The sequence below is a fragment of the Microchirus variegatus genome (assembly GCF_963457635.1).
Source record: "Microchirus variegatus genome assembly, chromosome: 22".
NCBI lineage: Eukaryota > Metazoa > Chordata > Actinopteri > Pleuronectiformes > Soleidae > Microchirus > Microchirus variegatus.
The window spans coordinates 19,111,609-19,128,282 of record NC_139823.1 but is presented as its reverse complement, the minus strand read 5'-3'; the positions used below and the strand labels follow the sequence as shown (position 1 = coordinate 19,128,282).

At 44.8% G+C, this 16,674-nt stretch overlaps 1 protein-coding gene across 1 annotated transcript in view; it reads right to left on the bottom strand.

The window, feature by feature from the left end:
* Positions 1 to 1,114: 1,114 nt before the first annotated feature.
* LOC310943366 (zinc finger protein GLI2-like) overlaps positions 1,115 to 16,674 on the bottom strand; it is a gene marked incomplete at both ends in the record, with an annotated part of 47,980 nt that continues 32,420 nt past the window's right edge. Inside the window, 9 exons of the mRNA XM_083908915.1 lie at positions 1,115 to 3,147; positions 3,253 to 3,601; positions 5,026 to 5,304; positions 5,788 to 5,952; positions 6,864 to 7,013; positions 8,627 to 8,767; positions 11,069 to 11,179; positions 11,283 to 11,469; positions 11,614 to 11,815. Of these exons, the coding sequence (XP_083765041.1) occupies positions 1,115 to 3,147; positions 3,253 to 3,601; positions 5,026 to 5,304; positions 5,788 to 5,952; positions 6,864 to 7,013; positions 8,627 to 8,767; positions 11,069 to 11,179; positions 11,283 to 11,469; positions 11,614 to 11,815 (3,617 nt within the window). The remainder of the gene's footprint in view (positions 3,148 to 3,252; positions 3,602 to 5,025; positions 5,305 to 5,787; positions 5,953 to 6,863; positions 7,014 to 8,626; positions 8,768 to 11,068; positions 11,180 to 11,282; positions 11,470 to 11,613; positions 11,816 to 16,674) is intronic.

Genomic DNA, 16,674 nt, shown 5'->3' with positions numbered 1-16,674 from the left:
TGCCTGACACTGAGATGTCACAGTTAATCTCAGCAGCCATCAGATAATGACTGTAAACTTGAAATGCTGAGCTGATGGAGAGAGAAAAGGTTGTGATTAAACCGTTTTCTCCTCCAGCAGAAGTGAGCGCCGTGACCAAATGAAGCTGAGCTCAAGTCATTTACAGTGTGGAACGTCTCAAACAAGTGGGCCATGGTGATACATTCCAAATAATGTGCGTGTAAGGCAATTATATTGTGGCAATTACATATTAAAGAGGGATATTTCATTTCATTGAATTTTTTGGTCTCCTTGAAAACAAATCTGCCAACAGTGATGGATTTTAGCCACTTAACAGTCAGCAAAAGTCTGTCATGTCTGAAGAATATGTTCAATGTTTATCTTGCTATTAGTTTCCAACAGAAAATTCTGTGATTTCAGCTGATGGGGACACGGGAGCTGCTGCTTTGTGTGGTCACTTAGTGTCACTGAGGTGAATTCAAATAAAGGATTTCAAACACACACGAAAAAAATCACAAAATAATACATTTGAAGATAGTGATGGAGGCAGCAGTGGATCAACAACTCCTGACGTGAAATCACTGATTTTCTTTATGGACTTTGGTGTGGGAGAGTGAGTGGTTTACACACTTCAGTCTGTCTAACAGTGAGATAAAGACGTGAACATATTCTTAATATATCATAGACTTAAACTCACATAGATTAAGCAGCCAGGTTTTCATGGAGAGCAAACCTCAGGCTGGTTCTCAGTCCAGTCACGCACTAAAAATACAAAACTGAACTATCCCTTTAAATGTAGTAATGAAGACGACTTAATGACGACAACATTTCGGCTGAGCGAGGCACTTGATCTTACTGCAGGTCTGTACAACTGAATTGTGTTCTTTACATACAAGGCAGAAACAAAACAAAGATAGGGCTTCTGAAAAAGATAGAAAAATTGCCGTTTTAAATAATTAACAATTGAGACTGTACAAGAAAACAGGAGTCACACTCTGCAGAGGTTTTTTTTTGGCACATTGTCTCTTCACTTTTAGTCTGTGGCTGAATGTTTATTGTGCATATGGACATCTGCAAATACTGTCCTATCCAAAGCTGTTTCTGCGACATGTGGCTAAGACATCAAGTTGAAGAACTTGCTCTCCTCTGCCAAAGCACTCAGCAGTGAACCCATGTCCCCTATGGCCATGTTTCCTGTTCCCGCTGGCACCGAGGGCAATGTAACCGAGTTCCTGGGTGTTGTCAGGCGAGAGGAGCTCCGGGACATGAGCAGGCCTGGACTCAAGGTTCCTGACATCAGGCTGGAGTGATCCCCGTCATCAAGCATGCTATCAAAGTCTATCTGTGCTTGTTCCAGCTCTGCGTTACAGTCTACAGTCTTGGATGCTTGGTTGTCATCCGACACTTTGTCGTTTTCAAAAGGAGGCACGTTTGCAACAGGAGAAACACGATGGTTTAAGTTACTGTTCGGCTCAAACACTTGAATCTGTCCTGTGTAGAACATAACATTGTCATTGGAGTTGTCGCCACAGTGAAGTCCTGGGTTAGCATTATTTTGGCATCTCCTTTGCTCCATCAACGTTGGCCCTGAATGGTGCCTGTTGAGAGATTTGGGCTTTGTTGGGGGCTTTGGCTGCAGGTGGCTCTCATTGTTAGTTTTCAAAGAATTCTGGGAGGTCATATTGCAATTCTGCTGATTTGAAATCATGATGGATCTATCACAGTCCTCAATTTTTACTTGCATGGGCTGAAATCCTGCATCAGCGAAGTACATGTCAACTGGTTCCTGTTTGCAGGTGGGGCTTAGCATGCTAATGTTAATGCTACAAGTTGGATAGGTGTTACCGTTCTTATCATATGAACTGACACCTCCATTGAACTGACATGGAGCGCTCGTAGCTTCGTTGAGATTTGACGACTGCTGGAAGCAGTTGGGTCCTGGTTCGGAATTCCGCGGTTTGCTCTGCTGTGCTGTGTTGACCAAGTTTTGAATCATCTGCTGGTTGGAGCCAAGGTAGTTGTACAAGGATCCAAAGTTCTGGTTTTGCTGGAGGACTGTAAGGTTCCCTCTGACCTGTACCCTGGAACTCTGCCCATCAACATCCATTAGTCCCAAAGAGTTGGAGCAGTTTGTCCTATTGTCCCGCGGTGAAGATGAACAATGCTGCTGTTGCTGTCCTGGACTCATGTTAGGAGTCAGCAGGTTGATGTTGGAATTCACTGCAGCCCTGCGTCTCACTGGCAGCTGCTGGATATTGGGATTTCCTTGGAACTCTTGTTGATTGGTGTTGAATTCAGGCATCATTGCTTCCTCCTCAGGTATGTTGCCTGTTATTGCCTCCATAGTGACATTCTCAGTAATTCTGGGTGGTCGCACAATAAAAGGGTGGTGGTGAAGACCATCTGGGCGCAGGGATAAATTTTGTCTTTCTGATGCAGGAGGTGGGCGGGGCTGCATGGTCGCCCCTCCGTACAGCGCTCCTATGCTGTTGTAGCGCTGCATTTGTGAGTGGCTGAGAGAATCTGTTGTCACCCGTCTCACAGGGTCACTGGCTCGGCGGGGGATGTAAGACGGGACTTCATGGGGCATCAAGCTCCTTGTGTTGTAGTTGCTATACTGCCTGGATGGCAGGACTCTCATGGTAGAAGGGTCTCCGTGTGGGCCTATGTGGGTATTCTGACACATTTGGTCCATGTATGGAAGAGGTGTGGGTGGTGCACCACCAGTAGCAGCTGCGTATTTGACCTTGAGGTGGTAGTGCTGGGCTGGTGTCAGGCTGAGGGGACTAGGTATTCCCCCTGATCTGAACCCTCCTGCTCCACTGGTTCCCCCGCAATAGCTGGTCTGACTGGAGCGCCGCGAGATGTCTGCAGAGATTGGGTCGTAGGAATCGGCGGAGCTGATATTGCTGGGGCGGTTGGCACCAAACTGCGAGGACTGGCTTGAGCGTCGACTGGAGTAGCAGGGGGAGATGCCCGAGGAGCGGCGGCTGAGGGTGTAAACTGAGCTCAGGGTGCTGGAGGTGCTGTCACGGCGCTCGGAGAGGTTTTCTAGCAAAGTTGATTTACCAGAGCTCAGCTTACCCAAGCCTGAACCAGGGAAGGACACCGGACCACCACCCAGACTTGGACTCTCCAGGAGGGACCCTGTGAATGAACAGATAATGACAATGATTTCTCAACAACTGCAACAACTCAACATGTGGGTTCCCCACAAGAACCCTCTTTAATCTAGCATCATAAACATCTTACCGCTTGCTGGTATGGGTGGGAGCTTGGTGCCGAGGACCAGAGGTGTTGGGTTGTTGGTCCACCGGCACGAGTCCCTCACTGTCTTCAGCCTCTCTTTCTTCAGATGCTCCAGGAGCTGGCTGGTGCCGAGCTGCTTTCGAAATTGCAGACCCACCACCGCGACTCCGCCGGTGGAATCTTCAAAGCTCAAGGACTCCACGAAGGGCAGCTCATCCAGGGTGCTGAGGTCCCCCAGGCTTCCCCCACTGAGTCCCGCCATTTCTACTCCACTGTCATTGTTGGTGGCACTGCCAAGTGGTGATGGTTCGCTGCTACATGATGACTGACCGCCAGGGCTGGACTGATACATCTGAACGGAGAAATATAAGGAAAAAAGGAATATGAGGAATATGAACGTGTGTGAGAAAAGAAGATAAAACAACAGTTTGTTTCTTTAACAGAACAAAAGTGGAGCAGTGGTTAACATGGCATGAAGAACAGTGAATCACTCAGTCTTTTATCCTCCCCCAGCTTAATTGTAAATAATGAGTGTGTGTTTTTTGAGGATGGGGTGAAGAGGTGGGGGGTGCAGCACAGATTACAGACTGCCTTAGTCTGTCTGTGAATTTGAAATGGGCAGGATGAAAGACTCCTTGAGCCCGAGCCAGAGTGCCAGGCCAATCATCACGAGATGTGATCACGTTTCTTCTACCAAAAACCTCAACTCTGAGGGCGGAGGCTTTGTCAACATTGAGGTGTGTGTGTGAAGCTTTGCTTTGCACTCTTGATTTGGATTTGTAAGACTTTCCGTCCATAGCCTTCACAGTGTTTATTTCTACAGATTGCACAACATTTTGTAAATGTATGTTACTCTGGCATTTCTCCATGCATTTCTTGTGTTAAAGCACAATAGTGCTGCTACAGTGTGAATCCTGTTGGAATCCACTCTGCCCAGCTTCAGTTTCCTCTCTCCCTCTATAATATATTCACCGCTAAAAAGCTGTCTTGATCACAGCTTGATAGCCAGCCCTGTTTGCACAGAGCAGCAGAGCCAATTCCCAGTGTTTGAATATTAATCCTGGAGTGGCTTTTATCATGTTCAGGCTCTCTGACGGCTGTTTGATTGGTCTCCACTGTAGGTTTAAACTGCCTGCGTACAGGAAAAGTGACGTACATGGTCTCTGGGGTCTTTGTGATAGATGTTGGCCAGTAGATCCCTGGTTCTTCAGTCAGTAGAGTAACACACTATCACCACCAAACAAATCTTGTTTATATCACAACTAACATGAAAAGGTTGGACTGTAACAAAGTCCTGCTGTAGCTGGTTTTACCTGAGCACGTACCGCAGGTTAAAAAGTTCTTCTTCTACGATAATTACGTTACCATTGCTTCGTCGACATAGACCGTGCATGTCCACTGCTCATTCTACAGGTACAACATCCCAGAATGGTATGTCAGACTGATGTACATGCATAACACATTCGTAACGCTCTGCGGACGCAGAAACTACAAAAAGGACTTCAGAGTTCTCATGTTTTTTATTCTCCTTTTCCTTCATTTGAATTCTCATTTGGAGTGAAAATGACTATTTTGATGAAGTAAAGATGGTGAAAGATGGTGGAAGAAGGAATAATAAGCCACAGGTGAGCTCACCTCAGTAACGTCTGTCCATGAGAGAAGTCAGAAAAAGGGAGAGAAATGAAGACGGTCAAGCAAAAGACAAGGTTAGGAGACAGAGATGAACTATGTTCCAGCTGTTAGTGTAAACCTCATCCAGCTTCCCGTCTTACTTACCATTGAGTTTTCCGTCTTGATGGATTTGACGTGCAGGTAGTCTTCCATGCCTCTGGGGGAGCCGTTGTCTGCCATTTTGTCCTCTCGCTGCATTCTCTCTCTGGGCCCCGTCTCGTTCTCGCCGTTCTCCCTGGGCGCCGGCGGCCTGGGCGGCAGGTCGCTGCGCTGCTTCTTGGTGACGTGCGCTTCGGGACCGTGGACGGTTTTGACGTGCTTCCTGAGCGAGCTGGGATCAGTGTAGCGCTTGGTGCAGCCCGGGATCTTGCACACATAGGGTTTCTGCGGGCGTAAAGAGACACAGTCACGGTGAATGTTGGTGTGTGGTATGAGAACGTGGCCGTTCTTCATCCGTTCTCGCCGCGGCGGTGAATTCCCACACTGATGGATAAGCGGCGAGGTTTCTGAAACGCTTCCAGGTTTCATTTTTCCATTCGCCATCCGCAGGTGGTCCCCCTCTGTGGGCCGGGGAGGTGGGGGGGGTTTGCATTGTGGGCCGCTGTGCTCATTATGTCTACACCTCATTATTTACTCATGAGCGTCTAAGCAGACACACACGAGAGCAATGAAACGACACGCTAACGCTATGGTCGACACCTGTGCAGAGGCAGGGCCACATAACGTCTAATTATCTGTGTAAAGGAAATTTGGGCCACCGCTCACCGCAGACCAGGGCGAACTGCTGTCGCTCTGTCATTTGTCATCTGGGAAAACGTCTCTGTGTGAGTCTGTGCGAGGTTTTCAGGAAGGACCGCGTCTGCATACCTCGTTGGAGTGGGTCCGGTTCTGGTGTTTGGCTCGGTCTGAGGCGTTGGAGAAGGCTTTGTTGCATCCTTCATGTTCGCAGACGTACGGTTTCTCGCCGGTGTGTGAGCGCAGATGGGTTTTTAGATTCTCCAGCCGGGAGTAGGCCTTGGCGCAGCCCTCGAACTGCAGAGGATCAGAAGAGAAAAAAGAAAACGGTGGTCTGAGATGTGAAAACAGGACGTTTTTACAGAAAGTTTGACTCTATTGTCATTATTCAGGTTATTATTATTCAGAGCTGATGCATTGAATCACAAGCAACAAGTTTACAACAGGTTTATTTATGAGGGTAAACCCCTTGAGATGAACCAGTTTGTTTTCAAAGAGTTTCTAATGTGTGGTCTATTTGTGACGCGCAAACTTAACTCACAGCAGGTGAATTCAAACTGATGGTTTTCATATTTTTTATAACCAAGTCCAGTAAAGCTGCATTTGTCTGAGCAAATCATATAAACATAAATCTGTGTGTTTTCCATTAAAAGTTACACTTTTATTCATCAAAAGAGTTGCAAAATGAATAGAAAATATAGTCAAGACATTGACAAGATTAGAAATGATGATTTTTATTCAAAAGTTTGCAGCTAGTATAGTCATTTACCACATTAACAATGTATAGTATAGAGTGTATTTCTGATTAATTATTAATTAATATTAATTATATTCATTGAAAAAAAGGGCTTTTCTTTTACTGCAGCTTTTGAATGGTAGTATGTCATGTGCTTATTTCACTCTAAACTTTATGAACAAAAACAGTAAATCTATGGATACTCTTTCAAGTATTTTGATTTGATAACAGAATTTAGTTAAATACATATACTTTTAACACTTTGGAGGTTGTAAATGTGAACTATACATCAAATTGCATGCGTTAGAGGAGAACGAAATCCTCCAGGGTGTGTCTTTGTGTGTTTCACCGACACTATTTTGTGTACGGTTGTGTACAAACGCGTGCAGTGTTTAGAGAGTGTGAACCGCCGCCCTCCCAGGAGCCCGCCGCGGGGCCCGTGGCGGCGGCGGCGAGGCCATCCGTTACCCACCGTGCACTTGTGTGGTTTCTCTCCCGTGTGCCGGCGCATGTGAACCACCAGCATGTACTGAGCTTTGAAGGGCTTCTGCTCCCGCGAACACTCCTCCCAGCGGCACACAAACTCCTTCTTCTCTCCGTGGATGTGGTCATTATTGATGTGCTGTGGGACACACACACACATGTGCAGAGAGAAATGAGTGTGTTTGTGGGGAGAGTTGTCCACTAAGAGGCTCTCATGTTGCTCTCAGCTGGATTTTTCTGTAGAAATCCATCTTATCAGAGGAAATCTCCGAGGAGCGGCTGCAGCAGAGGAAAGCGTTACAGTCCGACTAATTAGGACGCCGGATTTTCTTTACATAGTCCAAACGAAGAGAGGGAAATCAAAAAAAGTCCCCCACAAAGTAAAAAATATCACTTTTAATTAGTTTTTCTGAAAGTTTTATTGTCTCAAAGTGATAAATCTGCCAGTACTATAAGAATATATGTTTTAGATCTAAACACAATCATCTACATGCACTTTTCTTTTTTTGCTCGTACATATAAAGGAATGTACAGTCAATTAACTTGCCATAATTATTATAAAAATACAGTTTTTAGAAGCTGATTATCACAATTTCAAATAAAATCAGAATTTATTTATGCCGGGCCTTTTGTGCAAAGCATTAATGATTAACAAATCACTCACAAATGCATGTAAATAAAATAAAATGCTAGATTAAATTAAAGTAGCTTAAAATAATCACCCAGAACAAACATTTCTCTCCACACTAAATAAAAACGAGTCCAGATTTTTTTATTTAAATATGTTGAGCAGCTTTCTTTTCCAGCTTGGACAATCTTATATTTAATACAAATGAAGCAAACGGACTTGATTTGTTTTGAGCTTATTTTGGCATAAAGACTGGAAATGGAGGGAAAACACTTAAAGAAATGGCCGAACAGAGAGAAAAACGAGATGGCGTTGTTCCTGTAGATGTTTATTTAAATCTACGAGGGGGAAAAAAAAGGCAGCGGTGTTCTGCCAGGAAGTGATGGAGTTTATGGGAAAACGTGGCTTTAATTTGTAGAAAACAATAGCGCTGTAACAACACTGCTCACAATTATCTGGACCGCAGCCTGGTTTGTTTACAGGAATCACTTCAAAGCATCAGAAGTACGTCGGCGATGAAGCGCCGTGGTTTACAAATGCCACACATAGCTGCTCAAGAAGACTGTAAACACGGGCAGAGGTGAAGCGGCGGCCGCGAGATGCTCCATGTGAACTTTTCTTCAGATGCAAAGAAGAATCAGACTCTAATGAATGATGGACAGCAGAACCCCCTCCAAAACCCGATCCCCCCCCCCAGACCCTGGCTAATCCCCCCTCGCCCTGCTCCTTCTTTTCTCTCTGTGCTCCAGTGGAAGCCAGGAATTCCTGAGAACCTTTTAACCAAGACTCTGCTTGTTGTGATGAGTGGAAAGAAAAAGCTAACTAATGATGGCTGTGAGGTCCGATCGTGAAGCTTAAAACAGACTGTGGAACCTCAAAACCTGTATCTGCAAGGGTTGAATATAAGCAGAGAATTCAGAGGTCGTCTCCTTAGTGTTATCCTAGTGTCATGTGATCAGACACCTGATTACTAAATACCATGAGAATAATCTTGTTTTAAAAACGTCCAGGCATGTACAGTGTGTTTCATTGTGGCCAGTTAGAGACAGATTATTGTCTGTAATTCCTCCAGATGACCATATGTTTGTTTGCCTTAGTGAAAATGCTGTTTTGATTCGTCTTACATGCACCAGCTGGTCCTGCGTGTCGTACTCTTTGCTGCAGCCTTCCCAGTGGCAGTTGGTCTCGTAAACGGCCTCGGGCTCCTGTTTGCACTCGTCCCGGTCCGCGTCGTCCTTCAGGTCCAACAAGCTGCCATGGTGGTTCTGTGGAGAGAGAGAGAGAGAGCGTACGTTACACAGATCAAAAAAACCCTGACAGTTCCCTTAATTTGTCCCATTAATTCTCCTTTGCTTCTGATTTGCATATAGTTTTCATCCTCGCAGGACGCGTTTGTTCTCCGAGCGCATGTGGAAGAGTTTACAGGCTCACATCCAGCTGTTAGGAATCATCGTCAGCTGTTTGTTCGTATGTTTTACCTCCTGTGAACACCAGAGACACTAAATTACAGATTCCGCTGCACACACACTCCATCACGCCTTCGCCACAGTTATAGGACGGTGCCCGGGTTTTGTTTTGACGACTTCCACCGCAAATACACACACACACACACACACACACACACACACACAGGTGACTGGAGTTTACGGCTCGGGCCTCGTGCTCGTCGTTAGGCGGCGTGAATTTAAACCGAGCAAAAGCGCAAAGACCACAAAGTGAACTTTGGTTTTTGGACGATGAGAGAGGTCAGCCTGCAGGGGGAGCTCTCCTCTCAACAGGTGGCAACAGTTTTACATCTAACATCTAAAAATACAAGAATGTTTCCCCCAAAAAGTCTCTTAGTTTCCAAAAAGGTGTTTCGAGCTTTTCAAGGTTTTCCAAGAATGTCCTCACTTTAAAAAAAAAAAAAAAAACATCCAAAACTTTATCCCTTTCCCCAAAAACTTATGTTAACTTTAAAAAAAAATGACTGTGCACATTTAAAAATTTGCTTGTATACATTTCCTCACCTTAAAAATGAGCATTTCCACATTTTAAAGGTTATTCCAACTTTTCAAAAAGTCTTGTTTGCAACAGTTTTCCAAATGTATAGAATATTATTTATTTTTCTAAAGTTCCTCATTTTATAACTTTCTGAAAAGTCCAAAATTGTCTCTTTTTTTTACGATGACAGAGAAACAAAGACGATTGGACGATTGTGTCTGTGCGTGTTTGAGGACAGAAACTGACACATGGTATGTCCCACCCCGGCTTCCCGTACTCATCCACGCACACACACACACACACACACACACACACACACACACACACACACACACACGAGCACACGAGCACACAACATGCTGACTGCAGCATGTTTGTCTCTGCCCCACGCACACTATCTTCATCAATTCTGGTGGCCCCAAGACGACTGCGCACACCGCCGTCCCCATGCATCAAAACCAAACCTGCCTCGCTATCGGAGAGCGGGCCGCAAATTTGTCAAAAGAAAGAAAAAAAAAAAAAGGCTCCTCAGATGACAATAAAGCCCGGCCAATATTTCATGAAAATGAAGTGCTCTGGCACAGTTTACAGTGGCGAGGGAGAGCGAGAGAGAGAAAAAGAGGAGGGGGGGAAGGGGAGGTGAAGGAGGGAGGGAGGAAAGGAAGGGGGAGGAGCAGGAGCGACCAAATAAATGGATGCAAACCTCTTATCATGTGGAGTTTTTCTTTATCTGAGACATATTTTACAAGGGGGTCAGGAGGGGGCTGAGGCTCCCTGGGGCTGAGAGTCCACACACCACAGTGTACAGCAGGACACACACTCAACAACACACACACACACACTCAACAACGCACACACACACACACCGCCGGCGCTCATCACTCCAAATTCTACCACATGCCTCCATTATCAAAAAGTTTCCCATTTGCAATTCAAATAATGTCCTCACGTTACTCTTCTCACTCTATCATTTTTTTATTTTCATCTCAGATAATGCGTCCAAAAGTTTGAAGAAATGTCCCGACTCTTTTAAAAGCTCCTCATTTTTAAGAAACATCCTCTTTTCCTGGAAAAAAAGTTGCCTCATTATCCAAAACAACAAATGATTTCTGTCTCTACAAATACTTTTATTTGCATATTTCTTACAGAAATGTGTTTATTTTTCCTGAATAAAAAGAACACAGTGTTAAACTTCGAAGAAACCTTTCAAATTTTTTTTATTTGAAATAGATTTTTATTAGTGCTGTCAAACGTTAACGTGTCAACGGCGTTTAACGGTGTCAACCCTAACCCAGACGCACGTGACGTCATGTTTACGTGACTCCCCGATTGTTAAAATGAGTCTCTAAAGTAACGCTAAACTTTAAAAACAGAGACACACATACGCAGTACACAGGTACGCTAACGTTTTTTGTAGCGCTGCTCTTTTCCTTTAATAAACAGATCGCTCCAGTTCCACTGTAGGCACGCTAACGGCACTAAACGGAGCTAATGCAGCTAACGGAGCTAACTGGTAAACGGTGCCTGGACGTGCGTTAGCGCGCGTTAACCTTTTGCATAGCACAAATTTTTATTTGTCTTACCGGTGAACACGGGGATAAAGGCCTCAGTCCCTCTACTTCACTCTTGACCTTTGACCTTTTGGTGATCATGGGGTCAACTGTGCTGCTGACAGCCGAGTCGCTGCTCAGGTTCTGAGGACAGGAGAAGAAGAAGAAGAAGAAGAAAAGAGCGTTTCAGGCTGGAGTGAACTACACTGAATAAACACTAGACTCTTCTGTGCTTCCTTGTCTTCACCTTTGGGGTTAGGTCGCTGTTGGAGGTCAGGGACGAGAGGCCGAGGCCCGGCTGGCGGCTGGAGAAGGCGGTTGGCGGAGCCTGGATGAGTGGCGGCGTGTGACCGAAGGCGCTGAGGCCCCGCTGCTGCGAGAGGAGCTGCTGGTACGCCATGGGGTTGATGGGGTGAGGGAAGGGGAAGGACGGGCTGGAGAAAGAGGTGGCAAAGATAATTTAAAAACGAGGAGGCAGCTAAGGAAAGCAAACGAGGACGTAGTGAAAGAAAATAAGGACACAGGATGGTGTTTGTTTGACAGTATGTGTTCTCTGACTGCGTCTCCAGGTGACTTACCTGAGTCCTCCCACCGACAGGTGTCCGTACGAGCTGCTGGCTGCAGAGCTGGAGCGCGAGTTGTTGATGTAAGCCACCAGCGAGTTCGGCGAGGTGCGGATCATCGTCTGGAGGTCGATGCTGGCGTCGGACAGCGGCGAGATGGACAGAGCTCGTTTCCTGCTCAGCCGGGGCGTCAGTCTGGGACTGGAGAACCGGGACACTGTGGACACACAGGTGGGTCACTGAATGCATCACACGTCATACGTCTTTATCCCGCTGTTAGACAGACTTTTCCAACAGGAAACTGAAGTTTGTAAACCACTCACTATCCCATACCAAAGCCCATAGAGAAAATTGATGATTTAACATCACAGCACACAGGAGTTCACAGGAGTTGTTGATCCACTGCTGCCTCCATCACTAACTTACAATGTCTTATTTTGTGTCTTCCATGTTTGAAAGCCTTGGTTCAGATTTAAATGTATCTATATTTAAAACAGTGTGTAGAGCCTCAGTTTGGTTTGTCCACTCTGGGTTACCGTAGCAACTTGGTGGACCGTGTGAAGGAGGACACTTCTTAGTTTTTGTTCATTTTACATCAATGAAAACATTGTCATCGGTGTCATTTTGAACAATATATCTCCCTGAAACCTTTAATTACATAGTAACCACAACTATTAAATGAAAACAAATCATGTCAAATCAATACAAAAGTAAAAGATCAGCACTAAACAATCAATATTTGCGGCCCTAGAGTAGTCTTTTGTGGACTCTGGAAAAACTTACTTGTGCCTATGTTTACTAAAACAATTGAAATGAGTTGAAACACACATGGAGTTTGGAGGCTTTCCGTGGTATAATTCCAGCGGCTCCTCGACGGGTTTAAATTTACATCTCAGAGCCGAGGATCGATCGCATCGCTCTGCATACATTTCCTCGGCCGCTGAAATCAATTCTCAGTAAATTGCCCTCATTTAACATGGTGAAGTACAACCCGGAGCGGCTGATGTTTATCTGAAGTAATTACGGGGGAATTATTGCGGGGAGATTGATTAGTTATGTCTGAGTCTTAATGGGGTCGCCACATGTGGGCAGATGTCGGCCGCTCGCAGCTCCGCTGGTTTTCCACGCAGATACTTTACACCGGGATTTATAAAAACTACTGATGAGCGGCTGCAGCAGAGGGGGGTTAGAGCATCGCCTTGCTCAAGGGCACCATGTACGAGGATGATGCTTATTTAAGGGACTTATTTGTTTTTTCCACTTGTTTATTCTCTAACTCGCAGGTTTTATTTTTCTCTGCTCTAATGCAGGGACCTGATTTAATGTCTGGTCAAGAAAATGCATTCTAACAAAAAAACAAAAAATTACACATTTTAAAAGTGCAGGTTTCCCTGTTTGTCCATCTTCATCCAAATTAATCCAGTTTGATAATCTATCTGTGCAGTTATTTGGGAAATAACTTGACATTTAATGGAGGGTGGGGCATAAAAATAAGGTTAAGGACATGGTCTTCTTTGACGAGTGAGCATAGTACATTTTATTTTTATATTACAAAGTCAAACTAGCAGCTCGTGGATGCAGCGATATTGACTTTTTCTTTTAAAAAAAGAGGCTGTTTTCTGTAACGTTTCTGGTGTGTGTGTTAAGTTAAGCTATTAATCCTCGCGTTAATACGTCTCTGGAATATTTCTGACACTAATTGTCGACTAATAGAAGCAGATTTCATTATATTTACTGCAGCGGAGGACTTTGTCTTTTGGGTGATTAAAATAAATGGAGGTTTTCAGGCCTCATTCTTCCTGGTGTGTAAATGTGTGTCAGTGGGACAGCTGCTGCTAGGCCTGAAACACGCTTCTGTGACTCTTCGCTGTGTTTAATAACATCGTCTGCCAGCCTCCGTTTCCATCACGCTGGATAAATGCTTTACTGTATTCACCGAGAATCCGTCTCCAGAGCTTATTGATAGGGTTGTCCTGTGTCCGTGGGGTTCGCGCGTCGCCGCCAGACCGCCGCGGCATCAATCACGGAAGGTCCCGGACGGAGCCCTCGACGCTTTAACGTCCCTGATACTGATATAGAGCGATGCTGATGGGAGGAGGAGGACTGACCGTTTAGATATGAGGAATCATTTGTTTGGACCGAGTGTCGGGAGACTTTCAGCTGAGATCAGGATCTGCATTTATCACCAGGTATCAATTTAGACGCCGACATTTTCCTGCTGCTATTTTTGTTTTAAATCTTTCCTCGAAAATACTTTATTCATGGATGGATGTTCCCTTCCCTCCCAAGAAAAGTCTAAAATTAAAATTAAAATGAACTTATTGACCAACAAGAGGTGACATTAAAGTGTTAGTTTCAGTGTGAGAGATCTTGTTGTAGACACAGGGGGCGCTCACAGCACAGTCGCACTCGGCACCCCTTCAAGAACCTGAACTTTATCTTTAAGACATGTCGGGCACATCTGGCGTGGATCAAACCGTCGCTTCCTGACGCAGCCTCTCTGCTCTGACGTTGATCTTCTCGAGCCTTTGTTTGCTCCCAGAGTCTCATTCTTCTTCTTCTTCTTCTTCTTCTTCTTTCACTGGTGTTTAACGACAGTTAGTGTTACGACCCTCTTCTTCTTCTTCTTCTGGAAGTGTGTCTACAGTACAAATCTCTAACATGTGTTATCTCTGTACAAACTGCTGCTGTGGGACTTTAAGTGTGTGTGTAGGGGGGGTGTGTGTGTCTTTATCCCAGTCCATATGGAATTTGAATGATGATGGAGAAAAAAAAAAACACAGACGAGGAAAAACATCACTGCGACGTCTCAGCTCTGGGGATGTTTGTCATGGGACGCTAATTTATACGTTTAGCCAGCTGAAGGTGAGACGCAGCTCAGGTTGATGGCGGTGGGGGAGGGGGGAGGGGGGCGGGGCATATGTAAATGATCAGATGTGTGTGTTTTTTTTATATATCTGATGATTGGATGAAGCCGTCGTCGACTGGCAGTCGTATTCATCTCCGTTACCTCCTCTCACCTCGAGGGAGACGTGTTTATTAATGTGCCACTTCCCCTGATAAATGGACCAATGGAAAAGCCTCAGTTCACCCCCACACCCCCTCATCCTTTCCCTATTGTAATTTATGGCAGCAGACGCCACTGGGAGGTGGAAGAGAGTGTGCGTGTGATCTGGACAGTGTGTGTGTGTGTGTGTGTGTGTGTGTAAGGTTTCAGGTTCAAACGATGCCACAGCTGCTTTTTTTTTTTTTACAAACACAGATTCTCTGCAGCTGAAGGCCTTTAAAGGGCCACGCCGCCGTTCTCTCTCCGTCACGTGCGCGCAGGCCCAGGTACGAGGTTCAACGTAACTGACAAACTACCAGTGATTTACGACGACAAAACTGTAAAACTGGCAAGCAACTTTTTTGAAGGTTTACAGGGAATCCCTGGGGTCTTAAAAAGTCTTAAAAAGTCTTAAATCCAATAATTTGAATTTAAGGCCTTAAAATGTCTTAAATTCTACTAAAATCTATCAGGGAAAATCTGATGTCTGATGTTTTCTAGTGTCTGTTTTCTGTGTGTAAACATTTAGTCTCTGTAAATAACTCGACAGTGGCATTTTGGGAGAGACAAAAACCCGTCCAACTGTGGCCCCGTGTGTGTTTGTTTTGGTGCGGGCGCCTGCACAGTGTTTTGGTTGCGGCTGGAAACGGAGGCAGTGACAGTTTTAGTCGACGGCGTGGGCAGCCGGCCACCGCTCTCAGCGGCACCAGTTTGGCCTCTGACACCATAACACAGCGGGTTCATTCACAAGAGCTGAGCTGAAGCTGCAGGAGAGGATTTGACCCCCGACTCAATGCTGCTTCAACGCCGTTCAGGGCTCGTTTTGATTTACCCGTGGACAAATATTGATACAGCAATAAGTCATTGTCCTGACTCGTTTGATATAATTACTGTTACTAGTATTAGGTCCAAGAATCATAAATATCAACCCTCAACAGCAGGGGTCTCAAACATGCGACCCCCAAATCAATTGCATGTGGCCCACCAATTAATCAACTTTTTTATCAACTTATTTCGAGTTTAGAGCTGAAACCATTCATCGATTAATCGATAATTAATCGATTACTAAATTAATAGTGAACTATTTAATGATTAAAACAAGATTTCTGATTGTTTTAGCTTCTTAAATGTGAATATTTTCTTGGTTTCTTTGCTCCAAATAAAACATAATCATTAAAACTGAATAATTTCGGTTTCAGGATCATAATATCCAGGTTTGACAAACACTGATCAACGTTTTGTTTTTTTTACATTTTCTGACATTTTATGAACCAAGCGATTCATCGAATAATCGAGAAAATAATCAACAGATTATTCGATTACGAAAATAATCATTAGTTGCCGCTCTAAATTAGTTATTTCTGTCATAAATATGTTTATATTGGCAACTGTTTTTTGTTCCATATCAAAATAATCACTTTTAATGTGAAATTATTTGAAATATCATCATAAATATTGTCTTTTTCTCAGAAAGTTGGCCTTTTTTTGACTTCACCGGCCCCTTACTGACCAAACTAGACACTCAGTGGTCAATCAACACAAACTCCAGGGTCATCCATGCAAAAATGTTCAAAAATAATTAGTTTGAGAAGCTGAAATGGATTTAATCTGATGAGGACGAGCAGAACCGAGTGGATTAAGTTGGACAGAGACGATATAACTCTGCTGCTGCTGCTGCTGCTGCTGGATGACACAGAGAAGAATAATGTTGTGCAGCCAAACATCCAGGAATATCTGTGAGGTGTTGATTTATACAAACAGGAAACACAGGGAGAAGCTGCCGTGTTGCGGACACTCAGACTGATGACGCGACTCTCTCTGGTGTTCATCATCACCACTTCCCCTCCGACATCACTCTCGCTCCCTCGCTCTCTCGCTTCCCTTTTAAGGGCGCCGGGGTAAAGCAGCGGATCAAAGTAGGCATTCATTACATTAAATATACCTGCTGCGACCTCGTCTGCCCGGCGATGGCATGAACTGGAAATGTCACGGTGACACAATGAGTCCTGCGTGTTTATGGAAAGGTGCTG